Source organism: Oryx dammah, unplaced genomic scaffold (assembly GCF_014754425.2).
Source record: "Oryx dammah isolate SB20612 unplaced genomic scaffold, SCBI_Odam_1.1 HiC_scaffold_15, whole genome shotgun sequence".
Taxonomy (NCBI): Eukaryota; Metazoa; Chordata; class Mammalia; order Artiodactyla; family Bovidae; genus Oryx; species Oryx dammah.
In genome coordinates this window covers 41848842-41876197 of record NW_024070199.1, presented here as the reverse complement: position 1 = coordinate 41876197, position 27356 = coordinate 41848842, and the positions used below count along the sequence as shown (strand labels likewise).

General features: G+C 50.0%; 1 protein-coding gene across 5 annotated transcripts; it reads right to left on the bottom strand.

The window, feature by feature from the left end:
• Positions 1-58: 58 nt before the first annotated feature.
• On the bottom strand, positions 59-26978 carry CAPN1 (calpain 1). Of its 5 annotated transcripts, none has more exons than XM_040256210.1 (22): positions 26893-26978; positions 25335-25602; positions 25111-25180; positions 24737-24855; positions 23002-23135; positions 22747-22915; positions 21835-21918; positions 21401-21486; positions 20980-21054; positions 20688-20848; positions 9010-9191; positions 8102-8113; positions 5106-5317; positions 4968-5007; positions 4368-4433; positions 4231-4288; positions 3201-3265; positions 2718-2786; positions 2415-2493; positions 1489-1605; positions 1214-1272; positions 59-826 (listed from the first exon to the last, which is right to left on the bottom strand). In XM_040256210.1, the coding sequence occupies exons 2-22, from the start codon at positions 25599-25601 to the stop codon at positions 800-802; spliced, it is 2151 nt and encodes a 716-aa protein (XP_040112144.1). In that variant the 5' UTR covers position 25602; positions 26893-26978; the 3' UTR covers positions 59-799. The 5 variants fall into 5 exon arrangements, with proteins under 5 accessions (XP_040112144.1, XP_040112142.1, XP_040112143.1 ...); XM_040256208.1 differs by lacking the exon at positions 26893-26978 and adding an exon at positions 26492-26656; XM_040256209.1 differs by lacking the exon at positions 26893-26978 and adding an exon at positions 26518-26656.
• Positions 26979-27356: the final 378 nt, after the last annotated feature.

Sequence of the window (27356 nt, the reverse complement as noted above, 5' to 3'; positions counted from 1 at the left end):
GACAAGGTGCCCTCATGGGCCAGCAGGTTTAGGCAGAAGCATACTCCAGAGACAAAAGTGGGGTCTTTTCCTTTATTGTTCAGGGTTTCTCCACATGTAAACATGAGACCCCTCCCACCCCATGCCCAGGTGCCTCTGGTATCCCTGTAACTCAGTCCCCACAGAGTCCCCTTTAAAATCACCAATATAAAAAAGGAGAGCAGGAGGGAGGGAGGGAGGGAAGGCCTGACCACCCCCCAGGCTAGGCTGCTTCTGGTCAGCTGGCAGGGACAGGCTGGGGGGGTCATGGGGCAGAGGGGAGCATTGGCTTCTGCACAGGCACAAACAGGCGTTCCCAGTCCTGGGGAGGGGGCTCCAGCTGGGAGGGGGCTCCACAGGTCTAGACTGCAGACTGTTGCAGAGCTAGTGGTTATAAAGTGTGCAGGTGGGGGAGGGGGCGGATGGGTGGCCTGTGGGGGCAGGAGAGAGGACACCTCAGGATGTGGGAGGCCAGCGGCCCCCAGCTCCCCGGGGAGCCCCATCCTGAGGCAGGAACTAGCGAAAGCTGCCTCCCTGGTCTGGCGACCGGAGGGGCTGCGGGAGTTCACGTGCGCCTGGTGGAGGCAGGGAGGGCCCCATGGCTCTGCCCATAGCAAATGAACCGCAGCGGCTGAGAGGAGAGGTGACAGGAGGTTGAGGCCGCCTCCTGCTCCAAGGAAGGCACTTGCAGCTGGTGTGGCCTGGTGTGGCATCGCAGGAAGGCATGGCTTGGCAGACGAGGAGGGCAGAGGAGCACAGCAAGGGGGCCCGAGCCCCCGCCTCATGCAAACATGGTCAGCTGTAACCACTGCCGGCAGACAGGGCATAGAGAGCGGTCAGCCAGGGCAGAAGCCCCAAGTCCCGCCTCCCAGCTCCATGGCTCAGGAGCTGCTGTCTCCTCCCTCTGTCAAGGGCAGGAGGGAGAGGGACCCTCCTGGGGAGGGGGCCACTCTTACCTCCTCTACCCCTGGGAGCCCAGGCTGCTGGCTCCTGTGCAGGCCTCCAGGGGCCTGGGCCTTCCTGCCCCCACCCTCAGAAACCAGAGATCCTTGCTGTGTCCATGCAGGATGCAGGTGGCCAGCCTCAGGGATGACTCTGAGGCTGCAGGCTCCAGCCCCGCCCCAGGGTGGGGGGCGGGTGAGAAAAACCCACTGCCCCTCAGTGCCTTCCCCGACCGACCAGAGGAGAGTCCCACCTTAAACAAGTCAAAGGTCACCACTCCATCCAGATCAGTGTCCAGAGTTTTGAAAAACCCTGTGTGTTCAAGAAACGATGGGAGGAGGGCTCGGTGAGACATGAGTTTGAGGGCCAGCCCCACCTCCAGCCTCACCCTCCACCTCTCCCTGCTGCCCGAGAGCCCCCTCCAAAGTTCCCTCCCTACTCCTCATCTCCTGGCACTCAGCCTGTGGGGACCCCCAGCTCCAGTCCCCGAGACCCTCATGGGAAGGGGGCGCCCACAGGGACACTCACGGAACATGGTCTCCAGCCGCACCAGGCAGCACACAAAGTTGTCGAAGTCCACGGCCAGGTCCGGCTCCGAGTAGCGGGTGATAATGAGCTCGTACAGCTTCTTGTTGAGCTTGAAGCCTGGCCCAGGAGAGCGGGTGAGGCCCCGGGAAGTGCGGGAAGGGGGACAGAAGGCTGGGCGGAGTGAGCCCCCACCCTGGGCGCGGGGGCAGTCCTGGGCAAGTGCTGGCCCAGAGAAAGCTTGAGGACCCAGAATGCCCCACCCAGGAGCTGGCCATCAAGGCCCACAGGTCCAGTTTCATCTGCTCGGAAAGCCCTGGCCTCATCCTGAAGTGGGACTATGAGGGTGAGCCCTGCATGGCTCCCATTGGAGCCCCTGGAGGCCGGCTACACTTCTCCCTGGCTGTGTGGCTCCAGTATCCAGTATCTGAGCAGATACTTTTCTCTGTGCTCAATGGGATAATAAAAGACCCTATCCTCAGCAGGCTGCAGTGAGACAAAATGAAATGAGTGAAGTGAAGTCGCTCAGTCGTGTCTGACTCTTTGAGACCCTGTGGACTAGCCTACCAGGCTTCTCTGTCCATGGGATTCTCCAGGCAAGAGTACTGGAGTGGGTTGCCATTTCCTTCTCCAGGGGATCTTCCCAACCCAGGGATCGAACCCAGGTCTCCCGCATTGCGGGCAGATGCTTTAACCTCTGAGCCACCAGGGAAGTCTAGTGAGGACAAAAGGAAATGCTAACAGTCACCGGAGAAAAAGGCAGTAGATGGCTGTTTGTTATCACTTCCCCACCATTGCCATCAACAACCCCCACCCCCACCCACTGACAAGGCCCTGTGGGTGGGCCACTGCCCTGGGAGCTGTCAGGGAAGTGACCCGGGGCCATCTCCCTGGGGGCTCCACAGGTCCTGCCCGCCCTCAGGCCTCACCTGCAAACTCAATGGCCATTCGCATCTCGTAGGCACTCATGCTGCCCGACTTGTCCAGGTCAAACTTCCGGAAGATGGACTGGGGTGGGGGCAGAGGGTGAGGGCTCAGCAGGCATCCAGCCCTTCCCATCCGCCCAGTGTGGAGGGTTAACGAGGGTGGGGGGCGGAGAGGGGGTGACCCACTGGGACATGTGGGCTCGGAAGGGCAGAAGCCAGGGTGAGGGCTTGGGAGCCGGAGGCCTGCCGCCTGCTGTGACTGAGGCCGCAGAAGAGGGGAGGGTGCTGCTGGCAGGAAGCACCTACCAGGTAATTCCGGATCCGGTTCCATAGGATGTTGAACTCCACCAGGCCCAGTTTGCCATTGCCGTCACGCTGGGTGGCAGTTAAGAAGAAAACTCCACAGCTTAAACCAGACACTGGGTGAGTGAGTCCTGAGCACGGACCGGAGGGGAGACTGGCCGTGGAGCGAAACCCGAGGGAGGGGAGGGGAGAAGCTGCAGGAGCCGCCCAAGGCCAGGCCTGAATTGCGGTAGGCCGGGAGGGGCGTTCACTGAGTGCCAGCCTGTAGATGAGGCCCTCCCCTGTCACTTGACATAGCCCTGCACCTCAGTTTCCCCCCCCAGTCAAGGGGAGGATGCCAGGAAGAAGGAACTGGCTTGTCCACACCTGTCCCTTTCCCTGTGCTGCTCCTGGGACAGGTCTCCCAGAGCCCTTCCTATGCCAGCATCCCAACCCGAGCCCCTCCTATGCTGATAACGCAACCCCGGGCCCTGCTCAGGAGGATACATCCATGAGGTTGACCATGCTGCGGCAGGACTCCACGCTGAAGCCCGTGGTCCGCAGGTCTTTGTCTGCAAGAAAGACCAGTCTCAACACCTCAACCTGGCCAGCGTCCCCAGCCTGCCCCACGCTGGGCGCACTGGGTGGGACTAGGGGCAGGGAGGCACCATTCCTGTCCCCTGGTATCTAAAATCTAGCTGAGGAGGTGCGTAGGATTGTTTTTATCATCAGAAAAAGGAGTTTAAAGTACTCTAGTAATCAAGCTGCTGACCCAACAGCCACATCAAAACCACGATTAGATGCAGATAAAAAGGAACAGTGCTAGACAGAAGTGAAGGAAATGCAATAGAAACATGGAGGGAAGGTGGTCACGGCAGGGCTAGGGGCTGCTGCAGGTCCCGAAGGGTGAGAAGAGCAGGAGAGAGGGGTTCTGGGCTGAGGGAAAACCATGGACACAAGTCAGAGGTCAGAGGTCAGAGGTAGGGGCAATGGGAAGGCTGAAAGGCAGCTGCCTTCAGTTGTACACATTGGGGAGTGAAGCCAGGCATCTGTCACCTGCCTTCTGGGAGGAAGGGGGCTGGCACACTGGCCCTAAGGTGCCACCAGCCAGCTAAGCTGCTGCTTTTTTGAAATATCCATCTATTTATCTATTTGGCTGTGTCGGGCCTTAGTTGCGGCATGCGGGATCTTCCCTGCGGCACATGGATTCTCCAGTTGTGGCGCAAGGGCTTTGTTGCCCCTTGGCCAGGGATCAAAGGTGGATTCTTAACCACTGGCCCACTCCCCAGCTAAGTTCCTAATCACACCAGGGCCTGGAGCTCAGGTACAGAGAATGGGGTCCGGCAAGAGGAATTCAGGAGGAAAAAGCGGGGTGAGCAGGGCTCTGAAAGTCAGTGGAGGGTGCCCGCCCTCGAAGACCGAGGGGTTGGGTTCAGCCCAAGGTAGGAGGAGAAGCCTAGATCCTGGAGTCTGGAGGAACAGGGACTGGGGGCGTGGAGGCAGGACACGGGGTGGAGAGCCTCCCAGGAACGCTCACGTTTGCTGATGATCCTGTTGAGGATGGTCCGCAGCTCCTTGACGCTGATCTCCATGTCCTGGGGGGAGAGGGAGGATGGCACCTGCCCTGGGGAAACCCCTCGGTGCCCCAGACACCCACCACCAGGCCCAGCCTACCTCCCCTGCCAGTTGTCTGAAGAGAGACTTGAAGTTCTCATCAATCTCCTCTTCTGAGAGCACTTGCTGGAGAGAGAAGGCGGGGAGAGCAGGTCAGGGGCGCCCCAGCCCAGCCTCTGCGCGGTCATCAGCTAGGTGTCACTTCACTTCAGAGCCTCACTCTCCTCATCTGTAAAATGGGAACCCAGCCCCTACTCTATTCCTGTCTAGAACTCATGTGGTCTAAATGTGGAGGCAGAAGTTCAGCCCAATGATGAGGGGTGAGGCTGGATCCCTGCTGCGCAACCTTGGGTAAATTCCTTAACCTCTCTGAACCTGAGTTTCCCTCTGAGAGGAGAGATGGTGACAGTGCCCTGACACGGTTGTTATGGAGGAAACTGAGTAACCCAGGTAAACAGCTCAGCACAGACCTGCAGAGAGCAAGAACCCAGGGGCCTGGCACCATTACTATCACAAAGTCCTTTGCAAGCTGTGAAGTGCTTGGCAAATGAGGGGTGTGTATCGCTCCTGCCAGGAGGGGCTCTGCCCTGCCGGCTAGAGGCCAAGACACAGGACACCCGGGTCCCCATCGTGCACCCAGGGTTGGGGCAGGGCACGTACCTCATCGGGGAGAGTGGCCTGGATCTGGTCATCCAGCTCTCTGCAGAGGGTGGGAGAGAGAGGGGCCAGTCAACGGGGGTAGGGGCAGCGAGGGCGTGGCGGGAGGAAAGGGGAGTCGGGGGAGGGCTTTCTACTCACTGGGTCCCTGCGCTCTTCTCTGAGAAGAAACGCAGCACAAAGTCGCCTTCCTTGTTGGGCTCGAAGGTGGAGGGCACCACCACGTACTCCCCAGGCGGCAGGCGGAAGCGGGTGCTGACCTCCCGCAGGTTGATGAACTGCTCAGACCGGGCCCGGGAGGCATTGGCCAGGAAGAAGTCTCGCTTCAGATGCACGGCCGGCTGGCCCACCAGCTGGTGGGAAGGGAGGAGGAAGTGGGGGCTGCAGCTCAGCCCACCCTTAGGAGTTGCCCCCAGACCCAGAACTCAGGCTCCAGGTTCTGGCCAACGGGCCAGAGAGCTGGGTCACGGTTCAGTCACCCGCAGGCGATGCAACCCTGATGAGTCAAATTGCCTGCTTCCTCATCTGTAAAATGGGTGTAAGAGCCCTGCCTATTGCACAAGGGTAAGGGGAGGAGACACCAGGGAGGTGAATGCAGACAGTAAGGGAAAACCACTAGACCATTCAGGTATGACCTAAATCAAATCCCTTACGATTATACAGTGGAAGTGACTAATAGATTCAAGGGATGAGATCTGATAGACAGATTGCCTGAAGAACTATGGACAGAGGTTCGTGACATTATACAGGAGGCAGTGATCAAAACTATCCCCAAGAAAAAGAAATGCAAAAAGGCAAAATGGTTGTCTGAGGAGGCCTTACAAATAGCTAAGAAAAGAAGAGAAATGAAAGGCAAAGAAGAAAAGGAAAGATATACCCATTTGAATGCAGAGTTCCAAAGAATAGCAAGAAGAGATAAGAAAGCCTTCCTCAGTGATCAGTGCAAAGAAATAGAGGAAAACAACAGAATGGGAAAGACTAGAGATCTCTTTAAGAAAATCAGAGACACCAAGGGAACATTTCATGCAAAGATGGGCACAATAAAGGACACAAACGGCATGGACCTAACAGAAGCAGAAGATATTAAGAAGAGGTGGCAAGAATACACAGAAGAGCTGTACAAAAAAGATCTTCATGACCCAGATAACCACGATGGTGTGATCACTCACCTAGAGCCAGACATCCTGGAATGCGAAGTCAAGTGGGCCTTAGGAAGCATTACTACGAACAAAGCTAGTGGAGGTGATAGAATTCTAGCTGAGCTATTTCAGATCCTAAAAGATGATGCTGTGAAAGTGCTGCACTCAATATGGCAGCAAATTTGGAAAACTCAGCAGTGGCCATAGGACTGGAAAAGGTCAGTTTTCATTCCAATCGCAAAGAAAGGCAATGCCAAAGAATGCTCAAACTACCACACAATTGTACTCATCTCACATGCTAGCAAAGTAATGCTCAAAATTCTCCAAGCTAGGTTTCAACAGTACGTGAACCAAGAACTTCCAGATGTTCAAGATGGATTTAGAAAAGGCAGAGGAACCAGAGATCAAATTGCCAACAACCATTGGATCATAGAAAAAGCAAGAGAATTCCAGAAAAACATCTGCTTTATTGACTACACCAAAGCCTTTGACTATGTGGATCACAATAAACTGAAAAATTCTTTAAGAGATGGGAATACCAGACCACCTTACCAACCTCCTGAGAGATCTGTATGCAGGTCAAGAAGCAACAGTTAGAACCGGACCTGGAATAACAGACTGGTTCAAAACTGGGAAAGGAGTACGTCAAGACTGTATATTGTCACCCTGCTTATTTAACTTATATGCAGTGTACATCATGAGAAACGCTGGGCTGGATGAAGCACAAGCTGGAATCAATACTGCAGGGAGAAGTATCAACAACCTCAGATATGCAGATGAAAACACCCTAATGGCAGAAAGCAAAGAGGAACTAAAGAGCCTCTTGATGAGAGTGAAAAAACTGGCTTAAAACTCAACTTTCAAAACACTAAGATCATGGCATCTGGTCCCATCACTTCATGGCAAATAGATAGGGAAACAATGGAAACAGTGACAGACTATTTTCTTGGGCTCCAAAATCACTGCAGATGGTGACTGCAGCCATGAAATTAAAAGACACTTGCTCTTTGGAAGAAAAGTTATGACAAACCTAGACAGTTTATTAAAAAAGTAGAGACATTACTTTGTCTACAAAGGTCCATCTAGTCAAAGCAATGGTTTTTCCAGTAGTCATGTATGGATGTGATAATTGGACCATAAAGAAAGCTGAGTGCTGAAGAATTGATGCTTTTGAACTGTGGTGTTGGAGAAGACTCTTGAGAGTCCCTTGGACTGCAAAGAGATCAAACCAGTCCATCCTAAAGGACATCAGTCCTGAATATTCATTGGAAGAATTGATGGTGAAGCTGAAGCTCCAATACTTTGGCCACCTGATGGGAAGAACTGACTCATTAGAAAAGATTGGAGGTGGGAGGAGAAGGGGACAACAGAGGATGAGATAGTTGGATGGTATCACCAACTCGATGGACATGAATCTGAGTAAGCTCCTGGAGCTGGTGATGGACAGGGAAGCCTGGCAGTCCATGGGGTTGCAAAGAGTTGGACACAACTGAGCGACTGAACTGACTGATAACACCATGAAATAACTTTCTTATCATCCTTACCAGGAGTTTCCCATATAAGATGCTGCAGGGCCCTCTACACAAGTACCTCATTTATGCTCATGGGAGCCCATGAGGCTTAGAGCTTAAGCAACTTGCTCAAGGGCACAGAACACTCAGCCCACTCACTACCCTGTTCCCAACCAGGGTCCCAGATGTCCTCAGTGTAAAGAGTCAGACAGGAAGAGCTTTGTGGGTGTGGTTCAGGCAGGGCTCTGAGGGTCAAGGTTCAAATCCAGCCTCCTGACTTGTTACCTGCTCTGACACGCAGGAGGACAGTGTTTGCTCTGCCCACTGGATAGCGGGCAGGGGGTGGGGGCACCGTGTGAGCCCCCAGAGGAGGTGGCGTCTTAGCTCTCTACGTGTGGGCGTGCCGCTGTCCTGCTCCCTCTGGGCAGCATTGGGCCACGTGTGTTCAAGGGTGTGTAAATCCAGGTGAGTCGGGTGCCACACCTACCTCCGGAGGGACCTGCCAGAGAAATGAGGGGAGTTAGAGATACACGCTTGGCCCAGGGCAGCGAGTGTGGTGTGTGCCACACAGGGGCCCAGAGTTCTTCAGATGAAAAGGACGAGATGGGGAGACCAGGAGGGTTAGGGATGGGCCTGGGGCTACTGTTGCCTCAGACCTGTTTTCATGCCAGAGAGGGACCCCAGGAGGGAGGCCCAGGCAGGGCCCTCTTGGTCCCTAGAATGCCCTGCATCTCAGCTCTGAACTGGAGTCTCCAGGATTGCCCCCTGCAGGGCCAACTGTGAAGTCCTCCAGCCCAGGGACATCAGACATCCACACGAATTTGCTGTCGGGGGGCTGTGGGCCTGGGCAGAGGCTGTGACTGTCCTTTACCCCCATCAGGGAGATCCAGAAGTGTCTGTCTGTCTGTCATGAATACAGAGTATGTAGCAGGGTCCTCCACTGCCAGCATCTGCTTCCATACTTCCCAGATGGGGAGCTCACTACTCCTCCAGGGCAGACCACTTGCCCACTTCTTTCTGAAACTGAGCCAGGCGGTCTGTCTCCCAGGCGTCAGCTAAGCCAGAGGTCTGCCCAAGAGCAGCCTGCTGGCCTCCGAGGACAGGGAGAATCTCAGGATCTTCCGTTCTCCTGGCTAAACATTTTCCTCATTCACTATCCGCCTCCTGGGAAGCATTTTAGGCCCCTGGCTGCCCTAGTCCTGGTGGAGGCCTCAGCAGGTGCCTCCCCAAGGTCAGGTCTAGGACTGTGCACCTCAGGGGTGTGACTGGCCCCAGTTGAACCATGATTGGCAGGTGTCGCCAAGTCCTCCGGAGACCTCCCCCACTGGCGCCCCCTGGCGGAGCTCGCCGGGAGGCCGCTTTCTCTGCCACGTTCCGCGCAATCCGCCTGCTCACCTCGTAGACAGCGAAGCCTATGGTCTCCATATCACGGCCGAATCGGCGCTCTCGACGGCGGTGCTTCTGCATGAGGGCGAGCAAGAAGCTGCAGCCTGACTCGCGACCCCCGTAGTCATCGGGGTCTGGGTCATCCGTCTCCTCCAGCCGGATCTTGAATTGGGGGTTCACCCAGAAAGTGGCTGCAGGAGGTAGAGAGGCAAGCATCAGAGGAGAGGCGGAGGAGAGCAGCCTCCCATCAAGCCTTCCCTCCTGCATGTGTTCATTCAACAAATGTCACTGTGTCCACCGGGTGCCAGGTGACATGTGTGCAGTGGGGACGCACAAAGTCCCTGCCTCAGAAGCTCACATTCCAGAAGGAGAGGCAAAGTGCGAGCAAGTCAGGCTAGTCAATGGGACAATTACAAAGCAAGCAAGCTGGAGTTAGGCAGGGAAGGAATCTTCCCGGTGACCTGTGAGCTGAGACCTGAAGGAGAAGGCCTGGGAAGCAGGACAAGGCAGAGAGAGAAAAAAGACCCACAGCGGGGGCTCCAGTGAGCAAAGGGGGTCTGGGATGGTGGCAGAGGTAAGATGTGTGGATTGAATCAGGGAGTAAAAAAGACCCCCTGACAGGTCTGTACTGGGAGCACGTGACTGGATTAGGGTTGTACAAGGTAGCTGCTGTGTAGACAGTGACTTGGAGCAGGGGCAGAGAAAGAGGGTCTGCAGGGGGGCCCACAGGGCTGAGGGAGCCTTGCATTTCTGGTTGTTTAGTAATTCAGCTGCCTGAAACAACCCCCCGACTAGAACAGCAAAGTGCTGGACAGAAAATACAGAACCTCCTTTTAAAGGCACCAGTAAGTCCAGCATTCCCTCCCCCACAAACCAAATGAACATTAATCAAAAAGATAGATCATAAGTGAGCATATAGAGAAATCAGAACCTCACAGCTGATAGGAACATAAAATGGTACAACTACTTTGCATAATAATCTGGAGGTTGCTCAAATGGTTTAACATAGAATTATCACGTGACCCTGTGATCCCACTCCTAGGAATATGTATGTATGTGTGTGTATATATATGTACATATACGTATGTATCTCCAAGACTAATGACAACAGGTCGTGGTGGTGGTTTAGCCGCTAAGTCATGTCTGACTCTTGCAACCCCATGGACTGTAGCCTGCCGAGCTCCCCTGGCCATGGGATTCTCCAGGCAAGAATAGTGGAGTGGGTTGCCACTTCCTTCTCCAGGGGATCTTCCCGACCCAGGAATCAAACCCGGGTCTCCTGCATTGCAGCAGGTTCTTTACCAACTGAGCTATGAGGGAAATCCCTCTACAAAAGCTATGAGGGAAGCCCCTCTACAAAAAGTTCTACAAAATGGGAGGTACTTTTTGTCTCAGCCAGGAAGTCTTTCCTCAGACCATCTTTTCTAGAGTAGTTTCCACTGTCATCCTAGCAGACTTCAGTTTCTTAGCACCTGCGTGTGTGCTAACGCTCTTCAGTCGCCTCCAACTCTTTGCCACCCCTTGGACTGAAGCCCACCAGGTTCCTCTGTCCACAGGATTCTCCAGGCAAGAATACTGGAGTGGGTTGCCATTTCCTTCTCCAAATGACAACATATGTCCACACAAAAAACTTGTATGTGACTGTTCAAAGTAGCATTAGTTATAACTGACAAACGATAGAAACAACCCAATTTAAACAAAATGTGATATAACCAGATAATGGAATATTATTCAAAAAAGGAATTGGACACATGCCATATAACGTGGATGAACACTGAAGACATTATGCGAAGTGAAAGAAGCCAGTCACCAAGGACCACATGTTGTATGATTCCATTTATATGAAATTATTTTCTGGAACAAGCAAATCCATATGAGACAGAAAGTAGATCAGTGGTAGGATAGAAATAAGGGGGAGAAGTGACTTGGGAGTAACAGCCAGGGGTGTGCAGCGCTTCTCTGGGGGTAATGAAAATATTCTACAATTGATGTGATAATGGGTATACAACTCTATGAATACAGTAAAGGCCACACTGGATTTTATGCTGTAAAATGGGTGAAATATATGGTATGTGAATTTTATCTCAATAAAGCTATTTAAAAAAAATAAAAACTGGGAGCCATGAAAGGTAAATAATGCCAAAGGACTTCTGTGGACTCATAGAGACCCTGAGTCCTGCCTGGGCACAAGGGCAGGAGACAAAGTCCGACAGGAGATCCCAGCAATAAAACTGGGAACTCTGTGCGGAATGCCCGCAGCGGAAGCATGAAAGAAAATAAAACCACTGGGAGGAATGAAAGCATTCTCTGAGAGTTTACAACCATAAGCAGCCTTCTCGTGAGCCTGCAGTTTTAATTCATGCTGCCCATGAGGTAAAAAAAAAAAACTTAAGGAGAGAATTTATTTTTCAGAGTCATGGCTTTGGAGTATCCTAGGTGACTGGCAGAAACACTCGAGGAACTTAACTTCATCCAAGAACTCAAAGAATTCCCACATACTTCTAGGTCAAATAAGCCAAAAACCTCTCAAGCCTGAGAACAAGCAGCCACAGTGGACAAACCTCATGATGGCTGAGACTGACAGCCATGATGGATGAAAAACAGCTTGCCAAGACTTCAGACGCTGAAATGATTGGACATGGACTATGAAAGACTAAGCTTACTACGTTTGAAGAAATAAATGAGAAGCTGGAATATATGAGCAAGAACGAACAGATTGGAAAAAACCACTAACACTTCCAGAAATAAATTTTTCAAGGGAAATTAAGTATTTGTTGGAAAGATTAACCAACTGCAAAAGAGAAAATTCAAGTGAATTGAGAATGGATCTTAAGAAACTACCCAGAATGCAATCTAGGGAGATTCAGAGAAGGGCCATTTAAGAGATGTTAAGAGATCTAGAGGATTGACTGAGGAGGTCTAGCTTACATTTGACTGGCATTCTCAAAGCAGAACATAAAGAGACTAGGCAAATGGTATTCTAAAAGAGCACGGCTAAGAATTTTCTAGAATTGCTGAACGACATCAATCTTCATATATAGGGAGCTCAACAAATCCAAAACAGAATCCTCAACTCAACACATCGTTGTCTAATTGAAGAATATCAGAGAAACATATCTCAAAAGAGGAAAGACAAACATTTCAGAAGACATGGTAGATGGACAGATTCCATACTCAGACAGCAACAGTGGCAGCAGAGTGAAGAGGAACAGCACCTCCAGGGAGGTGAAAGTAATGTCGATTCAACATCCAGAGAATTACCAAGAATGAGCACATCACGAAGGCATTTTACACGAGTTCTGAGAAAATTTATTACCAAAGACCCTCACTAAAAGAAATTCAGAAGTATATATTGAAGACAGACAGAAAAAGATCTCAGGTGAAAGATTGGAGTATGGCGAGCAAAAATACTAATATTATGTGGGTACTCAAACAAACATGGATTATATCAAATAATGGGGATGATGATGGTGCTTACTTTAGGACAGGCAGGAAATAGTTCAGGATTAAAGTGCTAGCTAAAGACAGCATATTGAATAAAGAGAGGATGTGATCCAGCTGAAACATTTTCAGGTCTTTATACTTTATACTGTTCAGGTAGAGGGTAAAGATACTGACCAACTAACTTTGGAACTTATTAAGCAAGCTCTTATATCTTCCAAACTCATAGAGGGAAAAACTAGCTAACAGAAAAGAAAAAAACTCACTCCAAAAGAAGGCACAGCAGGAGGGATGAACACAAAATGCATAGTAAGTCTGCTGAAATAAATACAAACATATCAGTAACACTATGAATGTAAATGGATTAAATTTTCCAATCAAAGGACAATGTTTTCCAAATCTGACCATTAAAAAAGTCATATGCTATTTATAAGAGATAACTAAAACACTGAGCTATAGAAAGATCAGACATCAAAGAGTATAACAAGACAAACCACAAAAACAGTAATCAACAACAAACTGGAACAGCATAGTCCCACAGACTGAAACAGACTTCAAAGTAAAAAGAATTACTAAGATGAAGACGGGCACTGGAAAATAAAAAAAAGTTTAACTCACTAGGAACTTAAAACAATTTTAAACTTGATACATCTAAAATAATAGCTCGATATTTGTAAAGAAAAATAAGTGACAGAAATAAAGGGAGAAATTAGCAAAGCCAACAGGATGGTGTGAGATTTTTATTATCCCTCTTCCAGTAATTGATAGATTAAGCAGACAAAATAGTCAGTAAGTTTGATACAATGAACACTTGTAGAAGATCCCTCTAACATTCAGAGAATAGTCAAGCAAACAGGCCTGTCAAGAAAACAGACTCCAGATGGGGTTAAATCTCAGCTCAGCCACTTACTAGTGACTTTGGTAAGCTATTTAATTTCTCTGTGCCTCACTTTCTTCATCTGTAAAATAGTGATAATATAGTACATCCCTCAGAGGGTCAGTGTGAAAGTTAAGTAGATTATATTTTAAATATTTACAGAAGTGCTTAGCATACAGTACACAACATGAAAGTGTTCGCCAGTCTCTAAGAACACCTGAATACCCACCCTGTGCCATTGTACCAGCTTCCGTTTATTTCAAAGTTATGACCTATATAGATCATATTTTCTGAATGCAAGGAAATTAAATTATAAATCAACAATAAAATAGGGAATTCCCTGGCAATCCAGTGGTTAGGATGCCACGTTTCCACCGCACAGGGCCAGCTGACTGCTGGCTTCATTGATTTTCCTCTGTTGTTTCTCTATTTCATTTATTTGCCTCTTCTGCTTGCCTTGGGATTAGTTTGCCCATTTACTAGTTCCTTAAGGTAGAAAATTAGGCTATTGTTTTGAGTTCTTTTTTAATATAGGTACACAGTGTTCTAATTACTATTGTATGTGATTTCTCATTTACATTACTATTTCTTTGAGATAAACTCATTCTATGGGGCAGCATTACCTTGACACCAAAGCCAGATAAAAACATCATAAGAAAAGAAAATGACAGACCAGTGTCACTCATGAATAGCAATATAAAAATCCTCAACAAATACTAGCAAACCAAATCCAACAGTTTATTAAGAAGATTACACACTATGGAAGATTTATTCCAAGAATGTGAGAACAGTTCAATATAAGAAAATCAACCAGTGTAATACATCACATTAATAGGACAAAGGGGAAAAAAATACATGACCATCTCAATTGAGACAGAAAAGGCACTTTAGAAAATCCAACACAAATTCATGACAAGAACGTACGTAAATTTAGGAATAAAAGAGAACTTCCTCAATAAGAAAAAGGGCATTTAAGAGCATTTAAGTAATATGTTCAGTGGTGAAAAAAATGAAACCTTTCTAAGATCAGGAACAAGATGCCTACTTACACCACTATTATTCAACACTGTATGGCAAGTTCTAGCTAGATCAATTAGTCAAGAAAAAGAAAAAGTAACCAACTTAAAAATGAAGAAAAAAACTATCTCTACTTGCAAATGACATGATCCTGTATGGAAAAGCCTGAAAAATTAGAATATTAGAATGAATAACAAATTCAGTGAAGTTGCAGATTACATCAGGACACAAAAAACAGTTGTGTTTCTATACACCAACATTAAAAAAAAATCCAAAGAGGAAATTAAGAAAACAATATGTTTATAACAACATCCAAAACTATAAAATACCTAAGAATAAATTTCACCAAGGAGTTGAAAGACTTATACACTGAAAATTACAAAACTTTGCTGAAACAAATTAAAAAAGACATAGAAAAGTCAAAAGATATAATACTCAAGGTAATCCACAGATTCAATGAAATCCTTATCAAAATTCCCACAGAAGTGAAAAGCAGATCCTCAAATTTATGTGGAATTTTAAGGGGCCCAGAAGCTAAAATAATCTTGAAAAAGAGCAAAGTTGGAAGACTCATACCTCCTGATTTCAAAACTCACTACAAAGCTAAAATAATCAAAATAGTGTGATATTGGAATAAGAATAAACAGACGCATAGACTAAAGGAATAGAACTGAGAGACCAAAAGTAAATCCATACCTAAATGGCCAAATGATTTTTGACCACTGGGTGACAAGATCATTCAATGCATAAAGAATAGTCTTTTCAACAGATCCTAGGATAGCTGGATTTCCATAATCAGAAGAACTAAATTGGGCACCTATCCCACACCATAAACAAAATCTAACTCAAAATAGGTCAACACCTAAATATAACAGCTAAAATCATAATGTTCTTAGAAGAAAATACAAAGATAAATGACCTTGGATTTGGCAATGGATTCTTAGCTATGACACCAAAAGCATGAGCAATAAAAGAAAAAATAGAAGATTGGATATTGTCAAAATTAAAAACTTTGGTGCTTCAAAAACACTATCAAGAAAATGAAAAGACATCCAACAGAAATGGAGAAAATACACATAAACCATCTACCTCATAAGGCTCACATCCAGAATATATAAATATATGTATGAAGAATATATGAGAAGACAAACACCCAATCTAAAAATGGGCAAACGATTTGAATAGACATCCCAGAAAAGATACATAAATGGCCAATAAATACATGAAAATATACTAAACATTATTAGTCACTATGGAAATGCAAATTAAAACTGCAACATGATACCACTTTATACCAGCCAGGACGGCTATCATAAAAAAGGTGGACAATAAGTGTTAACAAGGATGTGGAAAAAAAAACAAGGATGTGGGGAAATTGGAACCCTCATGCACTGACAGGAGGAATGTAGAACAGTGCTGCCACTTTGGAAAACAGATCACAGTTTCTCAAAAAGGTAAACATGGAGTTACCATACAACCTAAAAATCTCACTCCTACTTGTAGACCTAAGAGAACATATGCTCATACAAACACATGTACAGAAGTCTTCAGAGCAGCGTACTCACAATACCCCCAAACTGAAAATAATTCATCAATTGAAGAGTGAATAAGCAAAATGTGGTATATCCATGTCATGGAATATTATTCAACCTTAAAAATGAAATGAAGTATTGATCATCCTGCAACATGAATGACCTTTGAAAACACAATGCTCAGGGGAAAAAGCTAGGCACAAAAGGCCACATATTGCATGATTCCATTTTTATGAAATGTCCAGAACAGCAAATCTATAAAGACAAAATTAAATTAGTGGTTACCATGGGTTGGTGAATGAGAGGGTTAGGGAGTGACTACTAATGGATATAAGATTTCTTTTGCAGGTAGTGAAAATGTTCTGGAGTTAGGTAATGGTGATGATTATATAGCATTGTGAATATATTAAAAACCACTGAATTGTACCTATTAAAAGTGTAAATTTTATAGAATGCAAATTATATTACAATTCTTAAAAACATTATATATCAAAATTGTATAACTCAAAGGTACACACAGAAAAAAATTAATGAAGTAAGAATCTGATTGAAGAAGTCATAAAATTACAATTGCATCAAAAAGAATAAAATACCTAGGAATAAATCTGAGTAAGAAGGTAAGACCTATTCTCGGAAAACTGCAAGACACTGATGAAAGAAACTGAAGAGGACACAAACAAATGGAAAGCAATACCACGCTCATGGACTAGAAGAATTAATACTGTTAAAATGACCATACTACCCAAGACAATCTACAGATTCAATGCAACCCCTATTAAAACACTAATGGTATTTTTCACCGGCCTAGAACAAATAATTCTAAGATTTGTGTGGAAACACAAAGATCTTGAATAGCCAAAACAATATTAAGAGAGAAGAACGAAACTGCAGGGAGCACACTCTTACTTCAAGCTATACTACAAAGCTACAGTAATCAAAACAGAACGCACAGGTTGCTTTGTATCCCACTTTGGACACCATGTATTGTCAACTAAAAAAATATAGAAAACTGCTAATAAGAATAAAGGATTTATTTGGGTTCTTTAAAAAAAAAAAAACAATATGATACTGGTATAAAAACAGACACACAGATCAGTGGAACAGAACAGAGAGCCAAGAAATGAACCCACACTTATATGGGCAATTAAACAAAGGAGTCAAGAATACACAATGAGGAAAAGACAGCCTCTTCAATAAATGATGTTAGGAAATCTGAAGAGCTACATGCAAAAAAAACAAAACTCAACTATTTTCTCACACCATATACAAAAATAAACTCAAAAAGGAATAAAGATTTAAATGTAAGACCTGAAACTATAAAACTTCTAGAAGAAGCCATAGGCAATACAGTCTTTGACATCAGCCTTAGTAATATTATTTTGGATCTGTCTCCTCAGGCAAGGGAAACAAAAGCAAAAATAAACAAATGGGACTACATCAAACTGAAAAGTTTCTGCACAGCAAAGTAAACCACCAACAAAATGAAAAGACTGCCTACTGAATGGGAGGAAGAAACTCACAGGAGATCACGTTTGTGGTAATCAGTGGCGAGGGATAGAGGCAGAGAGAATTGGATGAAGGTGGTCAAAAGGTACACATTTCCAGTTATAAAATGAATAAATACTAGGGATACAATGTATAGCATAATAAATAGAGCACTGCTGTATGTTAGATGTGAAAGTTGCTAAGAGAGTACATTCTAAGAGCCTAAGAGTTCCCATCATAAGGAAAAAATACATTTTTTTCTATTTCTTTAATATTGTATCTATACGATATGATGGATATTCACTAAACTTATTGTGGCCATCATTTTATGATGATGTAAATCAAATCATTATGCTGTACATCTTATACAATGCTGAATGTCAACATATCACAATAAAACTGGAAGGAAAAAATGTCATAAAATAAATTCTAAAAATAAATCCAAAGAAAGCAGATGAATGAAATAACAAGCAAGAAAGAGTCATAATATGGAAAAAAATACTATAAAGAATAAAGTAAAAAATCATTTTATTTTAAAGACATATTGACAAACCCCTCATAGGATTAATAAAGACAAAAGAGACAATGAATAAATGAGATGTTATCATTACAGATGAGGTATAGTATATTAAGGATAACTTCATGTTAATAATTGAGAAAACAAGATGCAAAGGATGAACTCCTAGAAAATAAAACTCCTCAAAATAGTTTCAAGAGGAAGTAGAAGATCTGAAAAATTCAATGACCTTAAAAGATACTCAATATCAAAAGTTAATCTTCACATAAAAGAGCAGGCCTGGTAGTTTTCTAGACCAGTTCCACCAAACATTCAAGCAAGAAATCATCCCCACCTTATGCAAACTCTTCCAGAAAAACAGGAAAAGACAGAACATTTCCCAGTTCACTTTGCCAGCCAAATATAGCACCCATATCAAAACTAGATAAAGTAAGTATGAGAAAAGAAAGCTATTAGCAAACCTCACTCATGAACGTGGATGTAAAATTATTGTACAAAAAATTTATATCATCACTGTTGTTTTATCTCAGGAATGTAAGGTTAATTTAATATGAGAAAAGTGATCAATGTAACTTATTGTTTTAACAGGTAATTTAAAACAGCTAATTCTAATAATAAAGTTATTTCATAACATTAAGTTTCATTACTCTGATAAAAGGTGCATACACACACACAAAAAAAACACCTAGAGTAGAAAAGTTTTTAGTGATGACATCTACAGTCAACGTTTAATAGTAAAAACTTTTCCTTTGAGAGAAGGGTAAGACCAGAACATAGTGAGTGCTAGTGGGCATGCAGCAAGCCTGGCCAGCACATTAAACAAGAATGAATATGTAACCAAAGTTATAAGCATTGGAAAAGAAACAAATTTATCATTATTGGCAGATGCTATACTGTCAGTTAGAAAACCAAAAAGAATACAGAAAAATGAGTAAAATTCATTATGGTTTAACAAGCTTGCCAGATGTAGAATAAACTTGAAAGGTCAGCTGCATACTACAGTATCAGGAATGACCTGGCAGATGTTATTTAAAAAGAGATACTATTTACAACAGCAACAAGATGATAGAGTATCTAGGAACAAATCTCAACAGAGGTATAAGCCCTTTACAATGAAAATTATAAAATTTTATTGAAAGACACTAAAGACCAAAATAAAGAGACATAGCACATTCTTGGATAAGAAGAATCAAGATTGGAAAGATGTCAATTCTCCCCAAATTGGTCTATGCAATCCCAAATTAAAATCTCAAAAGGGCTTTTTGTAGGACTTGATAAACTGATCCTAAAATTCACACAGATAAAACAAAACCAAAAAAAGAAAACCAGAAGCAAAGAGCAAGAGGAGCTAAGAGACTCTTGAAGAAGGAATTCATCCTGCCCAATTGCAGGATTTATAAATCTTAGTTCCACAACCAGGAATCAAACATGCACTCCCTACACTGGAAGCACAGAGTCTTCACCACTGGACCACAGCAAAGTCCCCAGGACTTATAAATCTATAGCAACTAAACCAATGCAGCAGTAGCAAAGAGACAGGCCGAGGGACAGAAAGGCAACTCAGAAACAGACCCAGCTACGTGGGAACATACAACAGGGCTGGACCTGCAGGGAGAGGACAGACTTCTCAGTAAACGGTACAGAAAACAGTGGTCATCTGTTTGGGGAAGAACTGAAATTAGATTCCTGCGAGGGAGAAGAATGCTTGAACACAGAGGGCTGGGAGCCAGGCTGAAAACTGTTGGAGGGGGCAGGACATGAGAAGAGAGCAGCGGTGGTGGATTTGGCAAAACCCAGGCAGACAAGGAGCAGCCGCGGCAGCGTGGTGGGGACGCAAGGTGGACTGGAGCGGGTTAAGCACTGAACTTGGTGAGGAAGGAAATGGGGAGGCTGGCCATCGTGAGAAACTTCACTTTGAATGGGAGCAGAGAAATGAGCGGGGAAGTGGGTTCCAGAGACAGGCAATTCTCCCCTGTGACCCGGAGAGAGAGGCGACGGGTGAAGGAGCCCGAGGAGAGCGGGGTCTAGAGCAGAGGTGGGGGGCGGGGTGCCCCTGAGTGGGGACAGTTCCGCCACTGTCCCAGGCAGGAAGGCAGCAAAGATGGGCACAGGTCCAGACGGGCTGGGGGCCTTGGAGGTGGGACTACAGGGGGTGTCCTGTGAAACTGGAAAACACTGACAGTGGAGGCAGGTCTGAGGAGAGACTAGGAACATACTAAGAGCGGAATTGCTAGGGCCACACAGAGTGCACATCTGAGGTCTGTGGCTGTGAGTGTACAGCGAAAATACTGCCCCAAGCGTGTGATTTCTCTCCAGGCCCGGTCAGTGGATCTGGAGCCGGTCGAGAGGGTTCAATCAGGATTATGGGTGTGCCAGGTAAAAGGACCAGAGGGAGCTAGGAGCCAAGAAACTTGAGTGTTTGCAGGGACAGCATTAAAATGCTGACTCCAACCTGGGGAGGATGAGGATGCTAACCTGTTAAGAAGAGAAGGCAGGGTGGGAGAGGAAGGGTACCCATGGACCCCAGGGAAAGGCGACTGAAGGACCAAGGACGGAGACAGTGGGCCAGGAGGAAGGCCCGGAAGGAGGAGTGACTGGAGGTGGCCGGGCAGCAAGAAGTCTCCTCTGTCCGCACCCTGAGCTCAGGCTCCAGCCAGGCAGTCAAAGGTGGCTCTTGGGAATTTACACTTTTTCATCCTCAAAGCAAATTTGCAAAACCAGTACAACTACCCCTATCTTACAGGTGAGGAAACAGTCTCAGAGAGAAGATACGTCTTGTCCAGGGCAGCAGGGCCCAGGACCCCACCCCCCAGGTCACCTGGGTAGTTGCGGCAGCCCCCCGCGGTGCTCCCCCGCCGCCAGGTGCCCTCGTACAGGGTGGTGTTCCAGTTGCGGAACCTCTGGCTCTTGAGCGCGTCGGGCGTCAAGTTGCAGATCTCCAGGCGGGTGAATTCACGCATGAAGTCTCGGAATGACATCCTGGGGGGTCGAGGTGAGAGTGAACCAGGGTACCCAGTCGGGGCATCAAGAGACATGGCACAGCTGGGTTTCGGGGCGGGGGGGGAGTTGGGAGCTGGGTGCCCACTCAGACTGAGGAGGGGGCTGCTCACCAGAACTCCCCATCCTCCATCTTGATCCGGAGCTGCTCCCGCACATAAGGGTCCACGCCGTTCCACTCCGAGGAGCTGTGGGAAAAGGGCACTGCCAGGGGCTGGCGGCCACTGACCTGCCCAGCCTCTATCCCTGGGGCCTGTCCTTCCCTGGCCCGTGTCAGGAGGCCTCCACAAGGTCAAGTCCAGAGACCCCAGTCCCAGGGGTTATCTTAGGAGGGCTAGGTCAGATGCCCCAAGGATGCTTGTAGGTGGGCACAGCCTGAGCTTTGCCAGGGCAGTCCCCAGACCCAGTCATACGCAGATGGGCCCCTCTGTTCAAGCCTGAGTCCACTGTGGGCTGGCAGAGACCCCAGCAGAAATGCCAGTGGCACTGAACAGTCTTCCCTGGCCTCCCCGGCCAGTGTCCATGACCCCTCACCCGTCACTCCAGGCTCCCGTCCACTCCACCTCGCCCCAGGGGTTCCGCATCCGGATCAGGTTCACCATCTGGCCCTGGTAGTTCACCTGTTCCCCAGAGCTCACGTCAGAGTCTGCTTGTGGCACACACTTTAACACCCCTTCCCGCCACCTCATCCTCACAGAGCCCAGCTCAGCACCCAGCACCCACCGTTGGAAGCACAGCTGAGAAGCCTGTCTGGGCATAAACTGCTGAGAGAGGCAACTCTACACACAAAGTACAGTAAATCAGGGTGGGACAAGATAACCATCTTTGGGCGAGAGTCCCTGGGAGATAGGAAAGGTGCTGCTGAAGGTCATGGGGAGAGTCGGCCTCTCCCACAGCCTTGGCCACAGGCCAGAGAGGCAAGGAGGCTGGAACCACCCTTTGGGGAAGACCTCCACCTGGGGCGGTACCTGCTTGGCCCCAGTCACAGAGTAGGCGTGGCCCTTCACCAGCTTCTTGAAGGTGACAGCCTCCATGTCCAGAATGCTGGAGATCTGCAGAAAGACACATGGGCTGTGGCCGCTGTCCCCACCCCCATTCAGGAGATGAGCCCCGAGTCTTGGCTTTCCCTTGCATATACCCACAGTTACTGGGAGTGATGGGCAGGACCCCTGACCCCTTCTCAGTCCCTGGAAGGGGGACCTGCTGGCTACTCCACCAATGTTACTGCTGGTGAGGGGGCCTGTGCACCCCACTGACACTGCTTTTGGCCAGAGCTGGCCAGACCCTGGGCAAACACACGTGAACACAAACATACAGCCATGCAAAGCCTCTCCCCTCACCCAGGAGCCACGAGGTCCTCAGAGGACCTCATGTGGAGGGACTCAGGGAGGCGGAAAAGAGGGGTGAGCAGAGACTAGAGTCGGGTAGGGCTGGGGAAGAGCATGGCGGCGGCGTTAGAGTGGAGAATGCAGTGATGGTGGGGGTGGAGGCCAAGATCAAGGATGAGGGAGGTCTGAAGATAAGTCGGGGAACAGAAGAGCAACTGAAGGAACGAATGGGGAGTCTGGGGCCCACAGGAACTGGGACTCAGGAGCTGAGGCCAGGCTGTGAACTGGATAGTGCATGGGCATGGCCTCAGATGACAGGAAAGAGGAAGTCGGAAAACATGCTGAGGTCTGAGGTTTTGGGGACCAGGAGGAAGCCAGGCATGGAGGTGGAGGACAGGACCGAGGAGATGAGTGAGGCTGGGTGAGGATCCAGGGATGGTGTGAGGTGAAGGACAGGGTCTGGAGCCAAGCCTGTGGCAAGTCTGAGGCTGGGCTGAGTAGAGAGAAGGAACCGCTAGGAGACTCAGGTCCCAGGATGGAGGAGGCACTTACATCGATGGAGCAGCCCAGCAGGGAGCCGCGCTCCAGGGCCTTGAGGATGATGTTGTAGAGGTCACTGGGTGCCTTCCGCAGCTCGTACCACTCGGTGACTCCGCCGGTGAAGTCCTCAAAGCCCTCAGACGTGCTGCCTCCTGAGAGGGCCTCGTAGCTGCCATTCACCCTGTGGGCGGCCCAGGTCAGCACTCTGCACCGAGCAGGACCCCCAACCCAGGAGTGGCCTGGAGCTGTCCCTGGGCCCCCACTCACTTGGCATAGGCCTTCTCCAGTAGGGCGCTCCAGAACTCGTTGCCTTGGGCAGAGTGCACGAACACCAGCTTCCCATCCTTGGTGGGCAGCAGGTCATCCACCACCACATCCACCCACTCACCAAACTGCCACAGCTGGGGGAGGAGGGGCACGGTGAATCCCTGCTTTGAGATCCCTCGGGCCTGAGGTCAGGCCTCAGCAGCTCTGCCACTCACTAGATACCTGATTCTAGGCCATGCATCCTAGACACAGGATCTGAGCAAGTCGTCCTCTCCGAGCCTGTTTCCCCTCCACAAAAGGGAACAGTAATGCCTTCCTAATGGGAAAACTAAACAAGATTAGGAAGGTAACGCTTGTAAGGCAGCATTGTTCATATTTTTGAAACAGACCAAGGTGCCTCTTCAGGTACAGAGACGTTGCAAAGCCCTTAAACCTTGACTCTACCATGACCCCAGACTTTCCCCCTCCCCACCATTCTAGGCCAGGGTGTGTGTGTGTATGTGTGTGTAGGGAGTGGGGATACCTAGGTAAATTAGATGTGGAATGAAAATGCGGGTGTGTGCGTGTGTGTGTAGCGGGGTGGGGATACATAGGTAAATTAGGTGTGGAATGAAGATGCGGGATCCAGATCCTTCAACCACAAGGAGGACAGGATTCCCACAATCGCGGGCTTGCCTCAAAGATGCCTTGAAAGGCAAGTTTCCCAGTGCGGGAAGGACTCCCCCCCCCCCACCCCCCCCACCCCCGCCTCCAATCCCAGGCCAAAAGTGACTGTGCTACAGCACTGAGGGCCGTGAGTGTGCAAAACAATGGGGCAAAAGGGAAGAGATGCGCCCATAGTACCGTGGAGAAAGTGAACGGGCCAATCAGAGGCCGCGGAGGAACGGATTGGAGGAGTAAGAGGAGAGGGTGGGGAAAGGGCAGCGAGGCCACGCCCCTGCGGACCAGCGCGGGCAGGTGCCGCTCTTGGCCCCAGTAGTTCGCCGCGCACTGTGGGTCCCGCAAGTTGAGCCGTGTGCGCCAAGGCGGGTGAGGATGAAGTAGGGGGCAAGGCGCTCCCTGACCAGACGGAAGGAGAGGACACCACACCGGCGCCAGAGGTTCTCATCCAGGGTTGCTGGGCGTGTCTCTTCCCCAAAACGAGCCTACTGAGAATTCATCAGTGTAATTTGAAAACTGGGCCCTGTGCGCAAAGAGCATCAGGAAAAGCTGGTTTAAATAAACTTTATCCAGAGTTTTTCTTTTCCACAGGGCTCTCTCAGTGGCTGGAGACGGATAGAGTGCAGGAGGAGTTGGGAGTGAGGGGGTCGGGGAGAGACTGAGGCCAAGGGTGTAGATGACCACAGGTGATGGCCGATTTTCCCCAGCAGAACACTATTTCTCAGACAGCGAAACTGAGACCCTGGGGAGGAAAAGGGTTTGTCCCACAGGACATAACCCAGAGAATTTTCTCTTCTAAGCACTTTTTTTTTTTCTCCAGTGTGCACAACCAGCCAGGAAAATTGCCAGCTGAAATACCTGCCCAACCATTTCACACACGACAGATTCTCACACATGACAGACTTGAGATGGAATCAAGAGGTCAAATACTTTCGGGGAGGTGGGGGAGCTGGCCTCACAAGGTGCGGCCCTGAGTCACCCTACTTCAGGGTCCCCCTGCCCATCTCCGTTGCCTGCTACCCCTCTCTCCCTCACCGCCCCCCTCCTTGTCCAAGGCGCATGTAGGGCTCCTCACCTGGAAATGGAAGATGCCAGCGTAGCCATCCTGGAAGCTTTGGCCATGTGGAACTACTCGGTGCAGGAGGGTGTCATTGAGGGTAAGGGAGGCGATGGCAGCCAGGAGCCAACAGTCCCCTGGGATGGGAAGGATCCATGTCAGATCTACTCTACCCGTCTTCGCCCAGTCAGTGCCATACTGCGGAGAACCTGGGACTCCCCAGGCAGGGTACCCCTTAACTTACAGAAAAGACCCAGGAATCTGGGCAAACCAGCCCCAGCACTGAGAGCCAGAGCCTGCTCGGGCTTGCAGGAGGGAGAGGCTGAGGCAGAGCAGGAAGGAACGGGCACAGGGAACTACGGAAAACACACTCGGAATCCCCCAGGGCCTACCCAGCGCGCCCTGGCAGATGTCTGTGCGGGTGGCTCCATCCACGATGAACTGGGGGTTTGAGAACAGCTCCTGCAAGAGACCCAGAGTCCTGTCTCTGGGCCAGCCCCTCCTAGAAACTGGAACCCAGCCATCCCAGACCCCACTTGAGGGACCTGGTGTCCTGTTCCCACTCCTCACTCAGGAAGGGGGTAAACTGAATCCCATCCAGGGTGGCCCCTCTCACCGTGGGACGCTTCCACTTGATGCCATATGTTTTGGAGGAGTTGGGGCCCAGCTCCTTGAAGCCCAGGCTCTGGGGCACTGGGGGGAAAGCCTCGTCACGGAAAAGGGCCCCCCTCTGCAGGCAGTGAACCCGCAGCTGCTCGTAATCCTGGCCCAGGTACTTGATGGCATTTTCATGGCGGCCCAGGCCCAGCTCCTTGGCCCGCTGCTTCTGCACTTGTGCAGACACCCCGGTGCAGTACACCGGAGTGATGAACTCCTCGGCCATCCTGTGGGACAGAGGGGCCCTGCTCAGAACCCAGGCCTTCCCAGGACTAGACCTGGGGCTCCTATCTGCTAACACTGCTCTCTGGCCCGCTGCCATCCTTTCTCCCCAAGCCTGTCGTTTCCCCACCTCCTCACTAAATTAGGGCTGGCAGCCATACCTCTCTGCTCCCAGAATCCACCAGAGGGGGCTTCCCATCCCCCAGGTGCGCTGGCCACCACCTCCCAACCCCCACCCAATGCTACCACCTCTCCGTTCCCAGACTCCCATTGTCCCGGGTCTGCAGGCCTGCGGTCAGCCAGTCAGGTGGGGAAGGGCGGGGCCCGAGATAATAGCATAAGGAACGAGGAAGGTGGGAGACCCCGAGGCAAAGCCTCTGAATGCCTCTCTCCCCAGCCTAGCCAAGCTCCTAGGCACTGGCCCCTCTCCCAGCTTGGGGGCTGATAAGTCCAGGCAGTCCGGGGTTCCCCTCCCCAGGCTCCTGAGACGGGTTGAAGGATCAGGGAGGCTCGGCCTCAGTCCTTTCCCCTCCCGCCAGCCCCCAGCCCAGCCCCTGGAGACAGTGAGGAACGCAGCCTGGGGCGGGCTCCGGAGCCTTGCGGTTCCCGAGCCCCCGCCCCGTCGCAGGCACTCAGAGAGCTCGGGGGGAAGGCAGCCCCGCAGCCGGGATCCAGGCCAAGCTGGGGGAACGCCGGGCCGGCCTCACCCTCCTTACCTGGGGGAAGCGTGTTGGGGGGTCGCTGCGGTCCCTGCACTGGCTTCCCGGGTGGCTACTGAGGACAGGGCCCAACCAGGAAGAGCGCTCCTCCCCGCCCTCCTCCGCCCCTCCCTTCTCCTCCTCCTCCTCGGGCTTCCACCCCGCTTCCTCTCCGCCCTCCCTTCTCTCCGGGCACCTTCTCCGACGATCTCTCTAACTCACGTTATCTCCCCGGCCCTCCTCCGCAGACGCCGGGCCAACTCCGCGAGAGGACAAATTAGTCAAAGGCAGAGTCGTCCCCGGGGAGGGGCCAGCGCCTATCGGGGTGGGGAGGGCTGGGGCCCGGACGCCAGGGCAGCGCGGGGGAGCGGAGGAGGAGGACAGGACAGGGGGTATTTTTAACCAGGGGCAGCAGCTCGAGTTGCAGGGCTGGGCGGCCCCACCCCACGCGGCGGCCCCGGAGGGCATTCCCGGGAGTCCAGCCCCGCGGCGCCACCTCCCGCAGCCGGGGGTCCGTCCCCCTCCCCTCCGCGGAGCCGCGGCTGTCCCCCCAAATGGCCCCCGCCCCGCGCGCCACTAGCGCGGGGCCGAGATTACCTCGGGCTGTGGCAGCTGCTCGGAGGAGGGGCCGGGCCGGAGGCGGGCAGACCCCTGCCGGACGCTCTGCAAACGGCAGCCCCACCCCGCCGGGTCCCCGCCGCAGCCCGGCTCCTGGGCCAGGCCCGCTCCCCAGCCCCACCCCGCCCCCGCGCCCCGGGGCGCAGGCTCCCGGTGTCGCCACCCCGCCTTAGCGGCTCGCGGCATCCAGGCGGGGCTCGGGGAATCCGTCCCCCGGACCCGGGCTGGCTGCGTGACCTTGGATGAGTCTCTGCCCCTCTCGGCCTTAGTTTCCCCATTTGCGCCGCGAACGGGATGAAATGAGGAACTGCGGGATCCCATCTTGCGCTCTGAGGTTTCCTGTGCTCGGAAATTGCGAGAGGCCAGCATCCTTGCCCTCTCCTCCTTGCCCTCCCTCTCCCACCCACCTGGGAACGCCCGTGTGCCGCTTTACCCAGGAGGGG